The sequence below is a fragment of the Lagopus leucura genome, unplaced genomic scaffold (assembly GCF_019238085.1).
Source record: "Lagopus leucura isolate 7727_CA_CO unplaced genomic scaffold, USGS_WTPT01 Super-Scaffold_100002, whole genome shotgun sequence".
NCBI classification, from domain to species: Eukaryota; Metazoa; Chordata; class Aves; order Galliformes; family Phasianidae; genus Lagopus; species Lagopus leucura.
Window position 1 is genome coordinate 11,750,341 of NW_024962263.1, and position 19,062 is coordinate 11,769,402.

At 53.4% G+C, this 19,062-nt stretch overlaps 1 protein-coding gene across 1 annotated transcript; it reads left to right on the plus strand.

Annotated features, from left to right (window-relative positions):
• Positions 1 to 15,551: 15,551 nt before the first annotated feature.
• FOXC1 (forkhead box C1) lies at positions 15,552 to 17,699 on the plus strand. Its single transcript, XM_042869651.1, is given in 4 exon segments — positions 15,552 to 17,070; positions 17,073 to 17,170; positions 17,172 to 17,297; positions 17,470 to 17,699. Coding segments are annotated over 3 exon segments (1,680 nt in total). The 3' UTR covers positions 17,235 to 17,297; positions 17,470 to 17,699.
• Positions 17,700 to 19,062: the final 1,363 nt, after the last annotated feature.

Consider the following 19,062-nt stretch of genomic DNA (forward strand, 5'->3'; position numbering starts at 1 on the left):
GGGGCACCCACAGCTTCTTTGGGCAGCTCTGCCAGTGCCTCACACTCTCTGAGTAAAGAATTTCTGCTTAATATCTCACCTAAGCCTCCCCTCTTTTAATTTATGGTTCCAAGTAGGTACTATTGGTTACAGTACCTGCTGCAGTACCTCATGCCTCATTTTCTACACCTGTAAACTGAGAGTAGAAAGAGTGACCTTTGCAAAACACATTGAGTTGCATGTGCAAAGCACAGCACTGCATCCTGCTGCTCTTCAATTTAGAAGCACACACTTCTTTGCTGCACCTTGCTGCCAGGGGGTCCCTGAGCTTGCAAGCTAAGTTACTGTATGGATTGCTAGCGGCTTAAGTAAAAGGCTGGGCGTGGCTCTGGGCAGCCTGGTCTAGTGGTTGGACCCTGCACATAGCAAGGGGGTTGAAACTAGATGATATTGTGGTCCTTTTCAACCCAGGCCGTTCTGTGATTCAAGGAATAAAAAAGAAGGAAAAAAAAAAAAACCAGAAAATGATAAAAAGATATATATATATATATATATATATTTTTTTTTTTTTTAAAGGGGGGGGAGAAGAAAAAAAAGAAATAATAAAAAAAAAAATGTTGCTGTTTGATGGTTCCCGGGATAGCAGCCCGTTTCTGCGTTGCCCGTGGCAGCCGCAGGGTGGCGCTGCTGCTCCACGCCGCCCCGGCGCCCCGCAGCTGTATCGCGATCCGAGGCGGTCTGCGGTGAAGCTCCGCGGCGGAGCTCACGGCAGCGGGGCGTGACACAGTGTGTGCCTTCGGGAGGGACGGATGGGTTGTCAAGCATGCTGTAACACAGGCCTTTTTGTGAATGATTAGTAATTTATAACGTGCTTTTTGGAGAGAACCTAGGGAAACAAACGTGTTTCCTTGGCTTTCTCTCCGATGACAAATGTCTTCTTTACTCTGCTTGCTCCCTCCCGACTCCCGGCTTTCACTCTCACCCCTGAGCCCGCTGAGCTCTCGGTAACCCTATACCTGTCCTCTCCTCTCGAAGTGAAATATCTCCCACAGCAGCTTCCTGGAGGGTAGGCTCAGGGGTGAAGCCCTTCCCTACATTCATCTAGACAACGATCTCTGCTCTGCAGCATACCCAGAGCTGACCTGGTAACATCAGGCAGGCAACTCCATCCCGCTCCCCTACTTCTTCTCCTTCACCCCATCTAGTTGGGTTTTGTTCACCCTGAACCCCTGAAACCGCTTCTGTCTATGGACCGAGTGCTGTGCAGGGCAGTCCTGGAGGGAGGAAGAAGAAAAACGGCAGCGCGGCAGGGCCAAGGGCAGGCTGAGCCTAGCAAGCATCGTCTAGACTTTCAGTCTCATGATTCAGTGTGTCTGATGTAAAACTATTTAAATAAGAGTTATGTAAATAACGTGGCAGACAGATAGATTATTTAATATAATCAAAGTGAGATAAGGCCTGGGCCCCAATCCTTCCCTGAAGTACGGCTGCTTTGTGCCATCCTCACAACACAAACAGCCCTGAGGCCAGGAGACCCAGCCAAGGGAGGATCACCCCAGTGCAAGGAGATAGCCTCTTGGCTTGCAATTGGCTCCTGCATGGCTTCTCCCTTCCTGAAGCCAAACAGAGGGGCAGCCACAAGAAATCTCAGCACTCGGCAGGCCTCTGCCACCATAACAGCACCTCAGAACCACTTCTATTCAGGATCCATCCTTCAAGGTGTGCTGGAGAGGACCTGCCTTCCCCTGCGCCAGCCAGGGACTGTGACAAGGGTGTGAAGTGACTGGATAACAAGATGAACAAACTTTTTCCTCAACTCCTCGCCTTCCAGCAAGGCTATCCTCAAAAACAGAGCTGAAAACAGCGCTTCAGCTAAGGTAGCACTTCCCTCTCATTACCACATTATCACCTTTAGCGTATTTGTCTGGGTTTTACTCTTTTCTGAACTTCCCAGGGAACATCTGCACCACAGCAACTGCAACCAGGGTAGGTCCATCTGAGCTAGCTCCAAGCCAGCGTTCTCAGAGACTGGTAGCAATGCACAGGGCTGCACAACTCGCTCCGTGCTGTGTGGACGGTGCCCACGGGGCTGTGGGCAAGCACAGGGCCAAGCTTGTGTTTGGTGACGTGTGCGAGAGCTGCTGCAGTGCAAATGCTCCCTTACGTAACACGATTTCCAGCAGCTCCCCCAGGACACCAGGTTTCCCACTAACTCAGTTTGTTTGCTTTTCACAGTGAGGTAACTGCACTTTCTTGACATTTCCCCTCTCTTGTCCTTTAAGCACAGAGGCCTGACTTGACCGTCCTTATACTAAAATCAACACGCGGGCAAGCCTAGGTAAAGTTTAAGTAAGGCTGTGCTGTTGGCACTTTCTGCAGCACCACACCCTTTGCCTCTTCGTCCCATCCAGGTCACTCACCCTTCTCCTGACTGCACCTTTTTGGTTTTTTCTCCCATAAGTTGCACAGTACACACTCACCATAACCTTCTCACCCACTTCAGAGGGGAACATCCAGCCCTGCCTCCAGACATGGCCTGACCCATGTACAATCTTTGTGGTTGCGTGACCATGTCAGTTCAGGACAGCTCGTTTGTAAGCCAAGAAAGCTGAACAGGACTAGCCCTCCTATGGGCAGATTTACTTAGGTACAAATATGCTTTGCACAGCTGCAGTGTTCTCCCACCTGGAAACGCAGGGTAGTTAGAGCAGTGCAGCTGCAACCAGTACTGGTGGCTTTTTTTTTTTTTACACACACACATCAAGCAAGTGTGGCTTTAGCACATGCACAAACCAAGGAAAGCACATATGTCATTCTTCCTCACTGTCACCACAGTGGGCAACAATTCAGTGCATCCCCCCTCATCTCACAGACGGCAGTAACCACCTACAGACAACTTGAATAAGGAACAGATTTACTCAGACTTCCTCCACTCCTACCTTCTACCCAAATTAATGTTGGAGTAGATAAGGCTGTGGAGCATTTCCCTTCCCTTTTTCAAACCTTTCCTTAGTTTAAACAGTCTGACTCATCAGCAACACAAAGATGACAAAATGTCTATTCTCCTCCCCCCTACCTCTAATGTTTTGGCATGATTTTGCTATCAAATTAGGGTACTCAATCCATGCCAGTTGGATGGAAAAAAAAAAAAAAAAAAAGACTCCTAGAACACTTATTGTATATGATTAGGATTCGGGGAGGGTGCGGAGCATAACATAATAGGCAGAAAGTGAAAACAGCCAAAGGAAACGCCTACACTCTTCCTTTACAAAAGCTGCTTGTTGTGTCTGTCTGAACAATTGTTCAGAAACCTGGAGGGGAACGAGAAGGAAAAAGATAACTGACTTTATTAAGAGCAAAAGATTGATTGAGCAATTGATTGCATTTAATTGGAACTGCACAAAGAAAGGAGAGGATTTCAGGTTATTTTCCCAGCCCTGCAAAGCAGTGCAGGCAGCAGCCCCAGCTCCCCAGCACTGAGCTTGTCCCGGGCAGCGCTCCTGGAAGCGGCTGGCTCTGGGAGCTGACCCCTTGCACAGCCCTGCCAACAGCAATGTCTGAGGCCTCAGGAAGGAGTAGGAACTCCAGAGTCGTGAGGTTAACCTCTGAGGTTGGTTTGCGCATGTGTTTCTTTCCAGACCATTTTTTATTTCGTGTCTCAGGAAAGCTGGGAATTGAGCCTGATGGGATGCTTTCCTCTGGAACAACAAGGCCTAGAAGGCTTATCGTTTCTATTTTGCCTTTATTTCCTCTTCCCCCTCCCCCCCCACTCCCCCCTCCCCCTACACACTTCTTTTTAAGAGAACAGCAAGATTCTTATCTCATCAATTAATTTCAGGACAGTGGCCTTCAAAAGAAAAGTGTAATCCATTTCTTAACTACCAGCTATGTGGTTGAACTTCACAAATCAAAGGGACAGAAACAGCACATTAATGGGGTATATTTTCACAAAGCAAAGGTTTTATTTCCCAGAGTCACATGCGTAATAATGAAGCTGCAGCACAAGAGAGAACTAGCTCAGAGTTTCACAATCCTTTTTCCCCCCCCATAACAATCCTCAAGGGGAAAAACGATAACGTGAATAAACAGCTAAAATAAAACTGAATGCAAGCTAACCACTTGGGAGTAACCAATTCCTCTTAATGTACTGTCATTACTGTACTGTATGTAGTACCTTATTTTTCCTCTTAAACAGCAGGAAGAACAGTTACTCATACTACACAGATAAGAATGTGATTTCCAGGGAAAACAAAAGTTCCAGCAGTTGGAGTTGGATTTGCTTTTGTTTAAAATCAAATTGCAAGGTACATGGGCCTCAAAGTTATCTAAACAGAACGGTCAGCACATAGAGGAGGCTGGAAGGGACCTCTCACAAACATCTCATCCAACACAGACGTCATTTATTTGCCTGGGAATGGTCTAGGTTAATAAATACAGAGGTTTGTTGCCTGTGAAGGCAAGGTGCTGAGTTGGATGGCCAGGATGCCCCGTGCAGGGCTGTTCTCTGGCTTCCCAGATGCAGGCAGCAATACCCTGCAAGCTCTGTGCTCTGACGACACATTTCACATCCACCAATCCCATTTCCGACTCTAAGCAGAGAGAGCTTTACCTGAATGCTTTCAGATAAGCAGACTTTGTAAGAAAGCAAAGGGAGAAAGAAGACAGGAGAAGTGCTGCTATTCCTTCCAGTGTGAGCCAAAAGCCACATGAACATGACGAGGAAACAAATAACACCTTTTACACTGGGGCCAATGCCAAGCCCATGCCAAGTTCCTCAGGATGGGGAGACAGACTCAGAGAAGGAGGAATCAGCATGGGCTTGCCTCCCTTTCTCAGATACACACCTCCTGCAAGCCTCTCACTGTCACCTTATTTTCTGCCAGGAGTCACTGCTTTCCCAGCTCTGCCCACTGAGCCACTCATCCCTCGTCAGCTCCACTCCAAACAAGCCAAGTCATAGAGTCAGTCATATAGACAAACCGGATCACATAGAACAGCTGGCCATATAGTCAGTCCATTGGGACTGAAACGGGATGGGGAAGCTCAACCTGAGCAACTCCACCTGCACACCCAGAGTCAGTGACCCCTGGCAGGACGGTGGTGACAAGCAGTGGAAAAAAGCATCCCTGGGACCCAAGAGGTCCCTGTCACTGAGCCTGTGTTGGCTTGCTCCCTGTGCACAGGGCTGCTGGAGCAGGGGTGCACACAGTTCTTCCCTTTTTGCAAACAGACCCATCACTCTGCAGCTACAATTACCTGTAGCTAGCACTAGTTAAGTGCTTTGAAGATTAAAAGTGCAGATACAAGTGTTAAATATTGTAATTATTCTTACTACATAACATCGCTGTACCGAAAGCAGGGAGGGGTTGTTTTTCCATGTTTGTATGTGGGAATACCATGACAGCTGCTCCTTTCTGTAAGTGAATTGCTGCCAATAACCTTGATAAGGAGTTGTGCTTGAAGGAAAAGGACCGAGTCGGGGAGTTTTCTTGGAGTGCTACATACCACAGTGAAATTAAACAGAGCTTTTACCAGGGCTCCTCTGTCAGAGCTTATTGCTCTACGTGCTGATCACCTGAGATGCCTCCGGCTCCGGGAGGAGCAGCACTGACTCTCAGCACCTCACCACAGCACCCTCACCCTCCACTAATCCCGAGCAGTTTGAACCTCACTTCAGGATGGCCCCACATCCTAAGGGTCACTATTGCCCATTTTCTTTCACTGCAAGGCAGCTTCTGCTATGGAAACTTAGAGAAAGCATCAAATCAGATTCATAATGTTGGAAAAGACCTCTAAGATCATCCAGTCCAACCATGAGCCCATCACCACCACATCCACTAAACGATGCCCGTGGTGCAAGACGACCCACTTTGCTTCTCCTTTTGCACTCTTGGGCACACGGAGCTGAAGCCACGAAGAAGGTTATTTCCACCCAAATATAAAGTACTCAGTTGAAGCAAGCACCTGAACACTGCACTTATCCCCCTCAGAGGAGATAAGCAGAGGTGATTGCTGCAGCTGATAGCGCACAGAGGAGGTGTGGGCAGGTAGCAGGCTGAGAGGGCCTGGGTTACAGTTATTCATTTACTGCAGCTCCTCCAGGCTCCCAGGGGGCTTGCAGGTGCCTGGCACATATCTGGGAACTCATGGAGCAAGTTCTTGCCTAATCCAAAACCTACTGACAGCAACAGCACAAAATCTGGGATCAGTGAGACGGTTTGCAAGAAGAGCCATGTTCTTACATCTTCATTTTATGTTGTTGAAAAAATACATTAAAAAAAAAAAAAAAAACCACTAAAAATATATTTATTCTAGAATTTTAAAGCACATTTGGTGGTATGGCAGAAGGTGCAAAGGTGGCACAGGATGAAGGACTACTGAGAGAGAAGCTTGGGTGTGTCACAGGGGAAGGCAAAGGTAGGAGGAAGTGTAGGAGGTGATGCAGACAAGCTCACTAAATTGCAAGGCAAAATGTAGATTCTGTCCCCAAGCAAAACACCTCTGCACTGCTGTCAGGTCAAGCTAATAAAGCCAGCTCTTCAGAGCCTCCGCCATTTGGCTGCATTTCCTCTCTCACCAAGAGGAAAAATAATTAATGAGCAGCTTCTGTCTGGCAATCAGCAACTGTTTGTGTCATCATATATGGAGATGGCAGCCTTCCTGGTCGCAGAACACACCTTCTTAAGTGGTGCAGCTTCTCCTCATTCAGCCCTGTGCATCGTGCCATCCACAGCACTCCTGCTGTGAAAGACTCTAGCAAAGAACCCCTCCAAGGAGGGGATGCAGGTGGGCACAACCTATAAGATGTAGCTTGCTGAGCTCACTCAAGTCTTGGTACATTGGCCACAGCCAGGAAGACCATGCTCCAATATTTGCAGTCCTCACAGTGTGGGATTCGCAATAGAACATGAACATCACTGGCAAAATGCATATTCATACTGGATTTAGTAACTAATAGAACAACTTCCTTTGTTTACTATGCAAAGAACACGAGAAAATTAAGCTGATCTGGGAGTAGTCCAAGTCTCCGCTAAAAATGCCTTTGACAAAAGCTAACTTCTCTGCTTCTGAATACATATTAGCAATTTGTTTGTGCATTGTTCAGCCAGTTTTGTAGATAGGCAAAGACAGACGAGTAGAGAACTTGGTCATTTCCCCCCCTCACACCAATTGTCAAATAAATTATTCACAAATACACGCTTCCATCATTCATCTAGCACTAGACTAAACACTTTCTACTAAACTTGGTTTTCAGCATCATGTTTCAGTTTATGGTTACATTTTTCCCTGGGCAAAGCAAGTCAGTCATTAGACAGCTCTCGTAGGTTTCCGCTAAACATGTTTGATTAAGTCTTTTACGAAGGAGGAGGTGGAGGAAATTGCGTTTTGAAGTTAATAGGGACATTTCCATTCACTTCAGTGGGTACCATACTAGAAGAGATAACATTATTTTGAAGATGCATATACTTAGTTCTGAAAAAAATCCCCCGAACCCAACAACCATGCCACCAAATGCCACATTTTATAACGGCCAGTCTTCAAACTGAACAGAATAAGAAACCAATCTCACCACTGAGGATGCCCAAAGAAGCAGCTCTCCCAAGGACACTACCTAGCACATAGCACGCACCTGATCCACCAGCACCACTAAGGCTCCAGCCTTGTTCGCTTTCCAGTGACTTAACTTCTACGTGCTCATGCACTGTGGTGATGCTGAGCTGGCACAGGTGTTCACCTTTAATTTCCCCAAGCCAGAGCCACAGCTGATGCAATTCAGCTTAATGGCTTGAGGAGCTGGCCTCGTTTGAAAGGAAAAGCAGAATTTGGAAAGAAAAATGAAGAAGAAGAGATTCAGAGATGGATTTCTGCACTGATTTACTGTGTGCCACGCAGCCATACGAGGTCAGGATGAGACACTTGGAGGGGACCTCTGAAATGAAATAACTGCATGAAGCTGCTACATTTAGAATTCATATAGGTAGGCAAATTGAAAAGCAGGCACACCTCGAGAGTACACCTTTGCTTCAGGTCAGCAAGAAAACTCTGTGTCATCTTTTTCTTCAAAGAGGTTTAGACGGCTGCTGCCATCCCCTAAACTTAGAAGAAAGAGGGACCTGGTGTGCTATTCACTGTATGCAAATCTGTGACAAACATCACTGAAAGCAACACCTGTGTTCATCCCTGCAGAGAGCGATCGTTTTAATCAAGTGGTTACTGTAAGCCCTCCTCTTCCAAAGGAACTGGTACATTTCCAGCTCAATCCATTTTAGAGCAATCCATGAAGAGAACCCCCCAGATAATTGTGCTTATTCATTGTTAGCACATCAGCCCAAGATCCTGGACACAACCAGGAGCTAGATGGTATAGAAACACAGAAGAGGAGGCAGTCCCTACCTTGCCAAGATTACAATCTCAAAAGTCACAGGGGAAAAAAAAAAAATAATAGACAAACAAGCTCAGCAAATGTTGAAAGCTAGAGGTGTGGTGGAGGGCTCACATTCCTTGCCTTATTCAGCGTGGGGATGTGAGACAAGGCAGGGCTCTGGAGCAAAAAAGCTGTATGAGGAGACACAAACCTCTCCCCAGAAGCTCATTCGCTGCAGGCTCTTTTCAGAGGTCTCCTACCAGAAGAGCAGTTTGGATGTTAAGAGCAGAGTGGATGTTAAGAGGGGCATCAGCACTGGACTTCAGTGTAGGGCCTTTCTTTCTTCACCTAGCTCACGTGGCAGGCGCAGCTCAGGGCTTTAAGAAGGACCAGTGTCTGCAAGACTTGCTGCCTGTGTTTTCTTCCTCCCCAACCTGCCCTTCAGCCCTACCTCCAGAGCATGTCACCTGGAGTCCCTCCATCTGAAAACTATGCAAGTCGGACCTCTAAAACTCAGAAATATCCAGTGCAGAGCTGATGAGGATCTTCCTTTCAGATTCATCCCAAATCCCAAGCCATTATCTGTCGGATCAGCCCCCGCAGGCTCTCAGATACCACTCTGCCTCCTTCTCAGCACCCAGTGGGATTTTGGCAGAGCACAGGTGCCAAGGTGCTCTGATGCAGGTGGCTGTGGGCATGACTAGCAGCACTGCTCCCTGTGCTGGGAGCACAGGCAGAGGGTGGAGGTGGGATGGTCACACAGCCCCAGGCATGGGCAGCACTGCGGGTTTGAGGTTAGCGGTCCAAGCTCTGTGTCAGTGGAGGTGACACAGTGCCCATGAAGTTGGCCCATACAAGAGCTCTTCCACATTTCCTCCATGCAGTTCTCTCCACTTAATTTAAGTGCACCTAATCAGGAAATCTGTTTCATTGGCATATCTCACTTAGAAATCAGGGATGCTTACTAACAATGACTGCATCTTGATCGAGATGGTAATATCGCTTAATTGGGATGCCTTCAGGTATCTTAGTGGTTTGAGTTCTTTATGTCTCAAGCTCAAGCTAGTCTTGTCTGTCTGCTCCTCATAAAACAGCTTTCAGTTCCTCCTTGATAATGATACAGGCAAACGATGATGTAAGCTGCCCGAACATTTCTTGCTCCTGGCTGTCAGTTGCTGTGGGAGGGGCACATTACCTGCTGCTGTGGGTGTTCTTGCCACAGGGACAGCTGCGGGAGCTTTGGTCACCATTTCACGCAGAGCTTCCTGCTGTCCCCAAAGGCCTCTTGCTGTCCCCGTGGCCTCCTGCTGTCCCCACAGACCTTCTGCTGTCCCCACTGTAACCAAGAGGAAAGAGCACGTGTAGAAGGAGAGCTGAAACGTGCCCCTGTGCCCAGCCAGCCACACAGGTACCCCACAGTCAGACATGTAATTACTTCTAAATGTAAGCCTCAGCTGATAATCTCTGCTTCTCCTTCAGGAATTATCAAGTTAAACAGATAACTTCAGTAACTTTTATAAATAATCCCTCAAGTGTCTCTTCTTTCCTAAAAAACCTGTGCTTGTGGTTAGCAAGTGAAGCACTCCTAGCGCAATCACTCAGCATGGGACAGAGGCTTGTGGCCTCTGCTGCTTCGCAGGACAGGGACTTGGCCCTACTTGGCCTGGATGGGACAGATGGGGCATTGCCTCGTTTGGAAACAGAGACCTACAGAACACCTGAGGTCAGTGCCAGTGGGACCCCTAGGTCCCACTAATTTGTGTATGGCTCGTGCTTTGTGGAAAACAGCGCCTACACCCTAATGTTTCTGTTCTTTAAAGCCTTCTTTCCCCTCTGCTTATTGCATTGTAGCACTGCTCCTTTCTGCATGCAAACAGCTGTAGCGCATTACATCTGGCAGCGCACGAATAACTGTGCAGAGAGCTTTTGTAGCCTCATAAAAGCACGTATGCAGATAGCAGAGCCTTACGACCTGCACTGCCTTTGCTCCTAGAGCCCTAAAGGAATGCAGAGCTCCTCGGTGCGTTTGTGCTTACTGTACGTCAATGCCTCGTAACGCTCCGAAATCTGCACACTCATCGAGCTGTGCGTGTGCGTCTTCGCACCTCCTCTGCAGCCATACGGAGGTGCAAAAGCCTGTGCTTCGAGTTTACGGGCAGCTTTATGGAGCCGTTTCGTCGGAGGCCGAGCAGGGCAGTAACGAGACAGAAAAGGGCAGCTTAAAAAAATTAAAAAAAAAAAAAAAAAAAAAAAAACAGGAGCGCTTTTCCTGGAAACCGGCACTGTTTCATTCGCAGGTTTTACGGGCAAGCCTGGCAACCCATAAAGACATTCCTTGGCACGACCGGAGAAATAGCGGCCCCGGCAGAGCTGGCACCGCGTCGCCGCGCACCGCACAGACCCGGCACTGCGCGGGGCTCCCGGGGGCCCGGCAGGTGCGCGGAGCGGCGCGGAGCGGTCGGTAGGGGGCGCCCGCGTCTCGCGTAGCGCCCGGTGTCGCGCAGGTGGCCGGAGGGCGCGGCGCGGGAGCTGCGCGGGCGCGGAGAAGCCATTGCCCCCCATCTGCCTGCCGCGGGGCAGCGCAGCCCTCCCGCAAACTCATTCCTGTGCTCAGCCCTCGGAATACTCGAGAGAAGGGAATGATGAGCGCGGGGGCTGATCCCTATCGGGTGCGTGATGAATCGCCAAGCGCTTATCGCTGCCCAGAGAGGAGCTGCCGCCTCGTTCTAGAGTAAATAAATCCTTTCTACAAATCGGTCTCTCTCCTCCCGCATACATGGCAGTAGATGGGGATGGAGCAGGAGTTTCCCTCTCGCTCCCCGCTCCGCCGCCCCGCGAGGTTCCATTTGTGCGGTTCCAGAGAAGCCGGTGGGCTCAGCACCGCTCCAGCCTCGCCGCCCCTCCCGGAGAAAGGAAGGAAACAAGGGAGGAAAAGGAAAGCAAAAGGGACAAGGGACCTTGGAAAGAAAAAGAAAGAAAAAAATTAAATCAAATCCGAGTCTGGCTGTCTCCTTTGTCGTTTTAGGAGAGAGTTTTTAACCCCCACATCCCCCTCAGTCCTCAAACGTTGTTTTTTCCGTGAGATGCCGGAGCTGTTGGGGACGCACTAGATTAAAGGGATTTATGCGGCTGCGGGTCGGTTTGGTCTTAGTGTTTTCTGTGTGACACCGCTCTGCCCCGAGTGCAGAAAGAACGCGAGCAGTTCCTCTCAGCGCGGTTTTGCTTGCGCTCCTGGTGCCGCGACACCTGTGTGTCACACGGACGGGACGAGGAACCTCGAGGATTCCGACCGGTCCATGGCCCCGGCTCTGCTCTGGGAATTAAATGCAAAATTCGCCTTTAGACACCAAAGGTGAAACGAAGGCGTTTGCGTTCGTGAAATACACGAAGCCGATGAGCGCTGCCGCACTTACGGTGAAGGGCAATTCATTTCCCATTCAAGAATGAGAGCCTAAAGGATGCCGGAGGGATGGAGAGTTCATTTTTATTAAGTTGTATTAAGTTGTGTTGTTTATGTCTTAAAGACAAAAGCCACCCGGGACTGGAATAGTGCTCCGACTCAGCTGTGAAGTCGTCAGCCTACGGTAACAGAAACGAAAATACGAACACAAACGCAAGCACAAATAAAGTACAAAACGCGCACACAGCCCCTGAGCTCGGGCCGCGCAGCACTGCAAGGGCAGAAGGTACAGTGCTGCCAAACCGGAGTGGGTGGGTCTGGCATAGAGCTGAGCACAGATTTCGGGGGGATGGCCTCTCTCCTGCTCCCCCCTCCCCGAAAAGATGAGAGCTGCTCTCCCTGCCCTCCGTTTGCGGAACGCGGAAAGCCGCATCCTGAGATGCGAAGAGCCGGGTTGGGTGGCTGGGCTTGCAGAGTTGCAGGGCTGCCGCTGTGATGTGGGAGCCAAAAGAAAGAGAGAAATGCAGCTCTGACTCCGTCTAAACACAAACAGCCCGGGGCCGGCGGGAGGGTCACCCCCGGGTCTCCCAGAGCGAGTCGGGGGGGCCCACCTGGCTTTGCCCAGGTCAGACGGCGGCCCCTCCGCCCAGCGCTCCGCTGCCATCCTTCTTACTGACATCTCCGTAAATACGGCCGCCAGCGGCCACACACGCGCCGAGCCCCGCGGCGCGGCTCCCCCGGCCCGACGCTGCCCGGCGGGGTCCCCGAGCCCGGCCCCGGCCCCTCCGGCTCCAGCCCCGCTCCGTGTGGGGCACCGAGCGATGCCGGCAGCCGGAGGCCGCGTTGGGTGCGCTTTCTGGAGCCCTTCGGGGAGGCAAAAGCCCAGCGCCGAGACCTCTTTCTGGGTGGTATCCCGAGAAAGCGATGGGAAAGGCGCCCTTCCTGCCGCCCTCGCACCAAATATCACCGTACGAACATGCCACTCTCGCTCCTCACAATGGTGACTTTTGTGCCCCGCATGCAGAAACCAGAGTCGCGCTGCTGCGAGGTATGTAGCTTAGCACGCAGCCGGCAATTGCGTCAGTTCACAATTATAGAATCAGAGGGGCTATTGCAAAACGGGTTGAATGCAAACCACGCCGGATTAATGCCCCCCTTTCCTTCTTCCCTGAGCTGAAACCTCCGGGTGTTGGCACAGCCCCGCACATTGCCGGAGGAGCAAAGGGTCCACCGCGCAGTGAGCGCGCAGTGAATGGGAACGGCTGTGTCCGCGGTAACGCCGTGGGAACATCGCACGGCCCGGGAGCATGGGGACGCGCTGACAGATCCTTTACTCCCCCCCTTTCTTTCTGCCTATTCTTTTCTCTTTTTTTTTTTTTTTTTTTCTTCAGCAAAATAAGAGAGAGCTTTTGAAAATACCGAGTGTTGGGACGGACACACGGTTTTTGAAAATACCAAGTGTTGGGATGGATAAACAGCGCAGTGCTCGCACGTTTATTCGTTCTGCAGTCGTGAAGGAAAGGGGGAAACGCGCAGTGGGGCAGCAGCAGGTGAGCGACTGCAGACGGTGAAACACCACGGCTGTGTAGGATCGGGTATTCCCTTTTACAGCGCTGACATTTATTACCAAGAGGAGACCCGCGACGTTTGAATATGAAAAGGAGCAGATATCAGCCCGTATAAATTACTTCTTTGGTTCCTTGCACTGAAAGCACGCGTGTGCCTATTGAATAACCAACGGCTCTGTGCTGTGTGAGGAACGAACCGAGCGAAGGATGCGTCCCCACAGCAAAAGGCTGTGAAAGGGGCTCGGAACCGGGGGAACCCCGGGGTCCTCGGCCCGACGGGCGCTGTCACACGCTCGGGTGAGCGATGCCTCGCACCAACTCGCTCTCAGCGTCTTTCCCCCCACATATGCCGCCCCACAAAACAGATTTCGGCTCCTTCCTCCGGCCGACCGGTTCCGAACGCCAGCGGGGTCCCGGCTGGCAGCGGCCGAGGGCAGCGGAACGGGCTTCGGGTCCCCGCGGGGCTGCCGGGACTTGTCCCGCAGGACACGGACGCGGTTCTCCCGGGTTTAAACGGCGAAATGAAATCCTCCTCGCTCCGATGGAGCAATGATCGGGGAGAGGGAGGGGGATGCTGGAAAAGAACGAACCGAGCCCTCACCCCTCGCCGCCTCTGCGCTCCCGTTGAAGAGTTATTCCCAACATCCCGTTACAGCCCATGTACGCTCTCAGACATTTCAACAAAGGCAGCAGCAATACGAATCAATTCTAGCCACGAGGTCCGGCCAAACGGTATCAGGAGCATCCCCTTTCCCGCGCCTATTTCTTTTCGTTCCCGTGACACACACCTGACACGCACGGAGCGGAAAGCAGCACCGCAGTGGGGCACAAACGCCGCACCCCGGGCTCTGTGCAGGGTCCCCCCCCCCCAGGGAGAGCAGAGCCGCGCACCGCACCGCGTCCGTACACCGTGCGAATATTCCCTCCGCGCCCACGGGCGTGGGGAGAGGAAGAGGGAGGGGGAAAGGCCAGCGGGAGGTGGGTGAGCAGAGAAAATAATAATAACAAATTGAGGGAAAGCGGGGGGCGAACAGAGAACATGATAACAATGAATTGAGGGGAGGGGGAGAAACACGCGTGGCGGAGAGCTCCGCGTGTGTGTGTGTGCATCGGTGAAACGCACGGACCTGTCCGCGCTCGTACGGCGCACGGGTGGGCGCTCACGCGGCCTTGGTGCTCTCCTTCCCCCCCTCCACCCCCCGCGCACAAAATGTGCGCAAAATGCGCGCAGGCGACGGGGCCCCGCTCAAGCCCCAGACTCGGCGTGTGTGGCCGTAGCCGAGAGCCGCGGCTGCCGGCGCTGCGCGGGAGCTCTTTTCCCGTCTCTCTTTCTCCCTCTCTCCTTTTTTTTTTCCCTCTCCCTCTCTCTCTTTTTTTTTTTTTTTTTCAGCCCGGTCTCGTTTTTTTTCCCTCCTCATTCAGAGCCGCGGGTGTTTCCCGGCCCCTATTGGCCGTCCGGACTCGGCGGGGCGGGGCCGAGCCGCTGCAAAAGGAGGAAAAGAAAAAAAAAAAGAGAGAGAGAGAGCAAGAGAGAGAGCAGAGAGAGAGGGGAGGAAAAAAAAAAAAAAAAAAAAAAAAAAAAAAAAGAAAGAAAAAAAAAAAAAGGAGAAAACCGTAAGTGCGTAAAAAAGTTCTCGCGGCGGTGACGGATGCTCAAAAGTTCAGGAGTTTTTCCGATGCGTCCCAAGGCAGCCCGGCACCGAGAAAGAGACTGAAAAAAAGAGAGAGGAGAGAAAGCGCGGAGCTCCGCCGGCGGAGCGGACGGTGGATTTTTTCTTGCTGCTGCTCGCTTCAAAAAGCCCCACAGAACCCATCCCCGAGCCGGGTCCCCGCTGCAGACAGCTCGCTGCGGAACGCGGAGCCGGGAGCTGCGTCGCAAAGGTTTTCTTTCCTTAATCCCCCTCCTGCGTTGGGAGCTGCCTTCTCCGCTGCGATTGCTGGTTTTTTGTTGTTTTTTTTTTTTTCCCTTTTTTCATTTTTTTTTTTCCTCCCCCGTTTCTCTTTTTTCGCAGCCCTTTTTGCCCCCTCCCCGCTTTTTTGACCTCCCCCCCCCGCCTCGCGCGGAGCAGACCGAGAGCGGAGCCCGGCGCCTCCGTCCCTCGCTCCGCCGGGGGGGGCGGGGGGTGCCGCACGGCCGCCGGGCGCTGCTCGGCCCCGCGGAGCGGCGGAGGGTGGAGGGGGAAGGGCCGCGCTGCTCGCCGCGGCGGGAGGGAGGGAGGGGGACGGCTGCCGGGCGGCCATGCAGGCGCGCTACTCCGTGTCCAGCCCCAACTCCCTGGGCGTGGTGCCGTACCTCGGCGGGGAGCAGAGCTACTACCGAGCGGCGGCGGCGGCGGCCGGCGGGGGCTACGCGGCCATGCCGGCCCCCATGAGCGTGTATTCGCACCCGGCCCACGAGCAGTACCCCGCCGGCATGGCCCGCGCCTACGGGCCCTACACGCCGCCGCCGCAGCCCAAGGATATGGTGAAGCCGCCCTACAGCTACATCGCGCTCATCACCATGGCCATCCAGAACGCGCCCGATAAGAAGATCACCCTCAACGGGATCTACCAGTTCATCATGGAGCGCTTCCCTTTCTACCGGGACAACAAGCAGGGCTGGCAAAACTCCATCCGCCACAACCTGTCCCTCAACGAGTGCTTCGTCAAAGTGCCCCGCGACGACAAGAAGCCCGGCAAGGGCAGCTACTGGACGCTGGACCCCGATTCCTACAACATGTTCGAGAACGGCAGCTTCCTGCGCCGCCGCCGCCGCTTCAAGAAGAAGGACGCCGTCAAGGACAAGGAGGAGAAGGACCGCCTGCACCTCAAGGACCATGCCCCGCCGCCGCCGCGCCCGCCGCCCACCGCCGCCACCAGCGCCGAGCCCGAGGGCGGGGGCCCTCCCGCGGCCGGGGCCGCTCCGCCGCCGGTGCGCATCCAGGACATCAAGACGGAGAACGGCACGGCCTCCCCGCCGCAGGCCGTGTCCCCGCCGGGCGCCGCGCCGCCGCTGGGCGCCGTGCCCAAGATCGAGAGCCCCGACAGCAGCAGCAGCCTCTCGAGCGGCGGCAGCCCCCGCGGCGGAGCGCTCCCCGCCGCCCGCTCCCTCGGCATGGAGGGCCCCGAGCCGCCTCCTCCACCTCCTCCACCTCCTCCTCCTCCCCCCCCTCCGCACCATCACGGGCCGGGCTTCAGCGTGGACAACATCATGACCTCGCTGCGGGGCTCCCCGCAGGCGGCCGAGCTGGGCGCCGGCCTGCTGCCCCCCGCCGCCGCCGCCCCGCGCAGCTCGCTGCCGCCCGCCCTCTCGCTCGGCGCCTACTCTCCGGGCCACAGCTCCGCGGTATACGGCTCGCCTTGCGGCCAGCCCGCTGCCGCCGCCGCCGGCTCCTACCACTGCAACATGCAGGCCATGAGCCTGTACGCGGCGGCGGGGGGCAACGAGCGGCCCGGCGGCCACCTGCCCGCAGCCAGCCCCGCCGAGGAGCCGCTGCCCGACTACGCCATGCCCGGAGGGGGCGGCGGCGGAGCGGCCAACGGCGGCGCGGGGAGCGGCGGCGGCCCCGGTGGCGGCGGCGGCGGCGGCGGCGGGGCAGGGGGCGGCCACCAGGAGGGGCACCACCCGCACCCGCACCCGCACCAGGGCCGCTTGGCTTCCTGGTACCTCAACCAGGCTGCTGCGGCGGCGGCGGCGGCGGCGGCGGCGGCGGGGGAGCTGGGCTACGCGGGGCCGCAGCAGAGCTTCGCCGCCGGTCCGCGGGACGTCTTCGAAGCGCCGCGGATGGGGCTCAGCGCCTCGCCCGGAGGCGGAGGAGGCGGCGGCAACGCGGGGAGCGGCGGAGGAGCGGGGGGCGGTGGCAGCTGTCAGATGGCGTTCCCCGGCAGCCAGCCGCTGTACCGCGCCTCCGGGGCCTTCGTCTACGACTGCGGCAAGTTCTGAGCGCGGCCCGCCGCCCGCCGCCCGCGTGCGGGGCGGTGAGAGGACGGCGGTGCCCGCTCCCACGTAAGTGTCGCTTTTTTTTGGTTGATCGCTTCCCAGCAGTGCTCTCCCCCCGCGTCCCGTCCCGTGAGGTATCGCCGCGCCCCGCTTCTGCACCCCCACCCGCCCTCCCCCCCGGACAAGGACTTGTTTGAAAGTGTAAATTGCCACATAGTAATTTATTTTTAATTTGTAGTTGGATGGTGCGGACCAAACGCCACAAAGTGTTTCCCCTTCCCCGAGAAGTGTCGTTAACACGGACTGAAACGCTGATATTTTTTTTTCACTCTATATATATAAAAAAAGGGAAACTGTATTAATCTTATTCTATCAATATTTTTTCCTGTTTTTTTTTTTTTTTTTCGTTGAAAATATCCCGAAGGTATCGCGTTGTTTGTTTATTAATAAATTACCGTTCAGTTGGAATGACCCTGCCCACGTCTGCATACTTTCACGCTTTGCTTTGAGAGGGGAAGAAAAGGGTTCCGTGGCTCCCGCGGGGCGACGGCACTGCGCGTCCCCTCCGCGCAAATCCCGGGCACCCCAGGTCCAAAAATCCTATTTCTGTCCCTTCCGCGCTGTGTTCCCCTCTCTCGGATCGTCCCATTCACTGGAAACAAATTCCTCCCGGGGTAGCTCGGGGCTGGCGAGCAAACAGAAGCGTTTTCTCCTCAATAAATGGCCGAGAACGGCGGTGCGGCCCCGGCCCGGTCCCTGCGCTGCTGTCGGTGCACGCACATGGGGCGGCCCCTACGCGTTACCCCGATGTTTGTAAGCGGGATTTGAATGTGGATCTCTGTTTAAAGAAGGCTCGCGTATTTATTTCTAGAAACGCACCGCGTGTGTTTCTAAACCCCGCGGTGGATCTTAGATGGCTGATAGTCTCTAATGTGCGTTTTCTTAAGTGTGCCGTGGGCACAGAAATCGCTGCTTTGCGCAGTTGGCAGAGGGGCCGCTCCTGTAGAGCAGCGCTTGATCTCCGAAGAGAACGAAGCGCTGGGTCGCACTGCCGTGGCTCTGCCCCGCTCCTGTCCTTTGGGGACCTTTCCACTCCGCTGGGACGGCCCCACTGCTCCGCTGCGGATCCGTTTAGGAAAAGTTGGAGGGGAGAATTTTTCCTATGTGGTTTTTAAGGATTTTTTTTTTTTTCTTTCCGTCTCTCCCCTTCCTCTTTATTCTTTAAACCTGAAAAAAATATATTTCCACGGCCACCGTAGACGAAGGGGTCGCAGACTGACATTCTGTCCGGGCAGGAATGTCACCTTCTGCTCAATTTGCAATTAAGAACCTACGGGCATTGAGGATTGCCTCCCCCTTTGCAAACAGCCACCAAACTGCCGTAAATTCATTAAGTTGAAAGGCTGTGCCCTGTCAGTCAGATCTGGGGAGAAGGCGATTCGATTGCAGATATTTAAGGCCTAAAGTTTGCTCGCAAGATAATGCCGTTTCCTATCAGTGCCTCTTATCAGGAGGCGACACTCAGCAGTAATTGCTGCCGCATTGCTGAGTTTGCACTGTAAATAAATACAGAGGTGTTCACCTCAGTGCCCCGCTTTTGGGCAGCTCTTCCTCTCCGGAGCAGCGATAATCACAGCGCACCTTCAAGCACACCGACTTTGGGAGTTACTGCACGAAGCTGCTTAGAAATCGGTTTCTTTAAATAGCTCACTGTCTTTTAAATTGTTTTGTGTAATTCTTTGATATTATTTTGTTTTCCCTGTGATAGTACCAGTGAAGAAATTATCGGCACTATTTCTATCTATGTGTTTATTGAGTTGGGTCCGAAAAG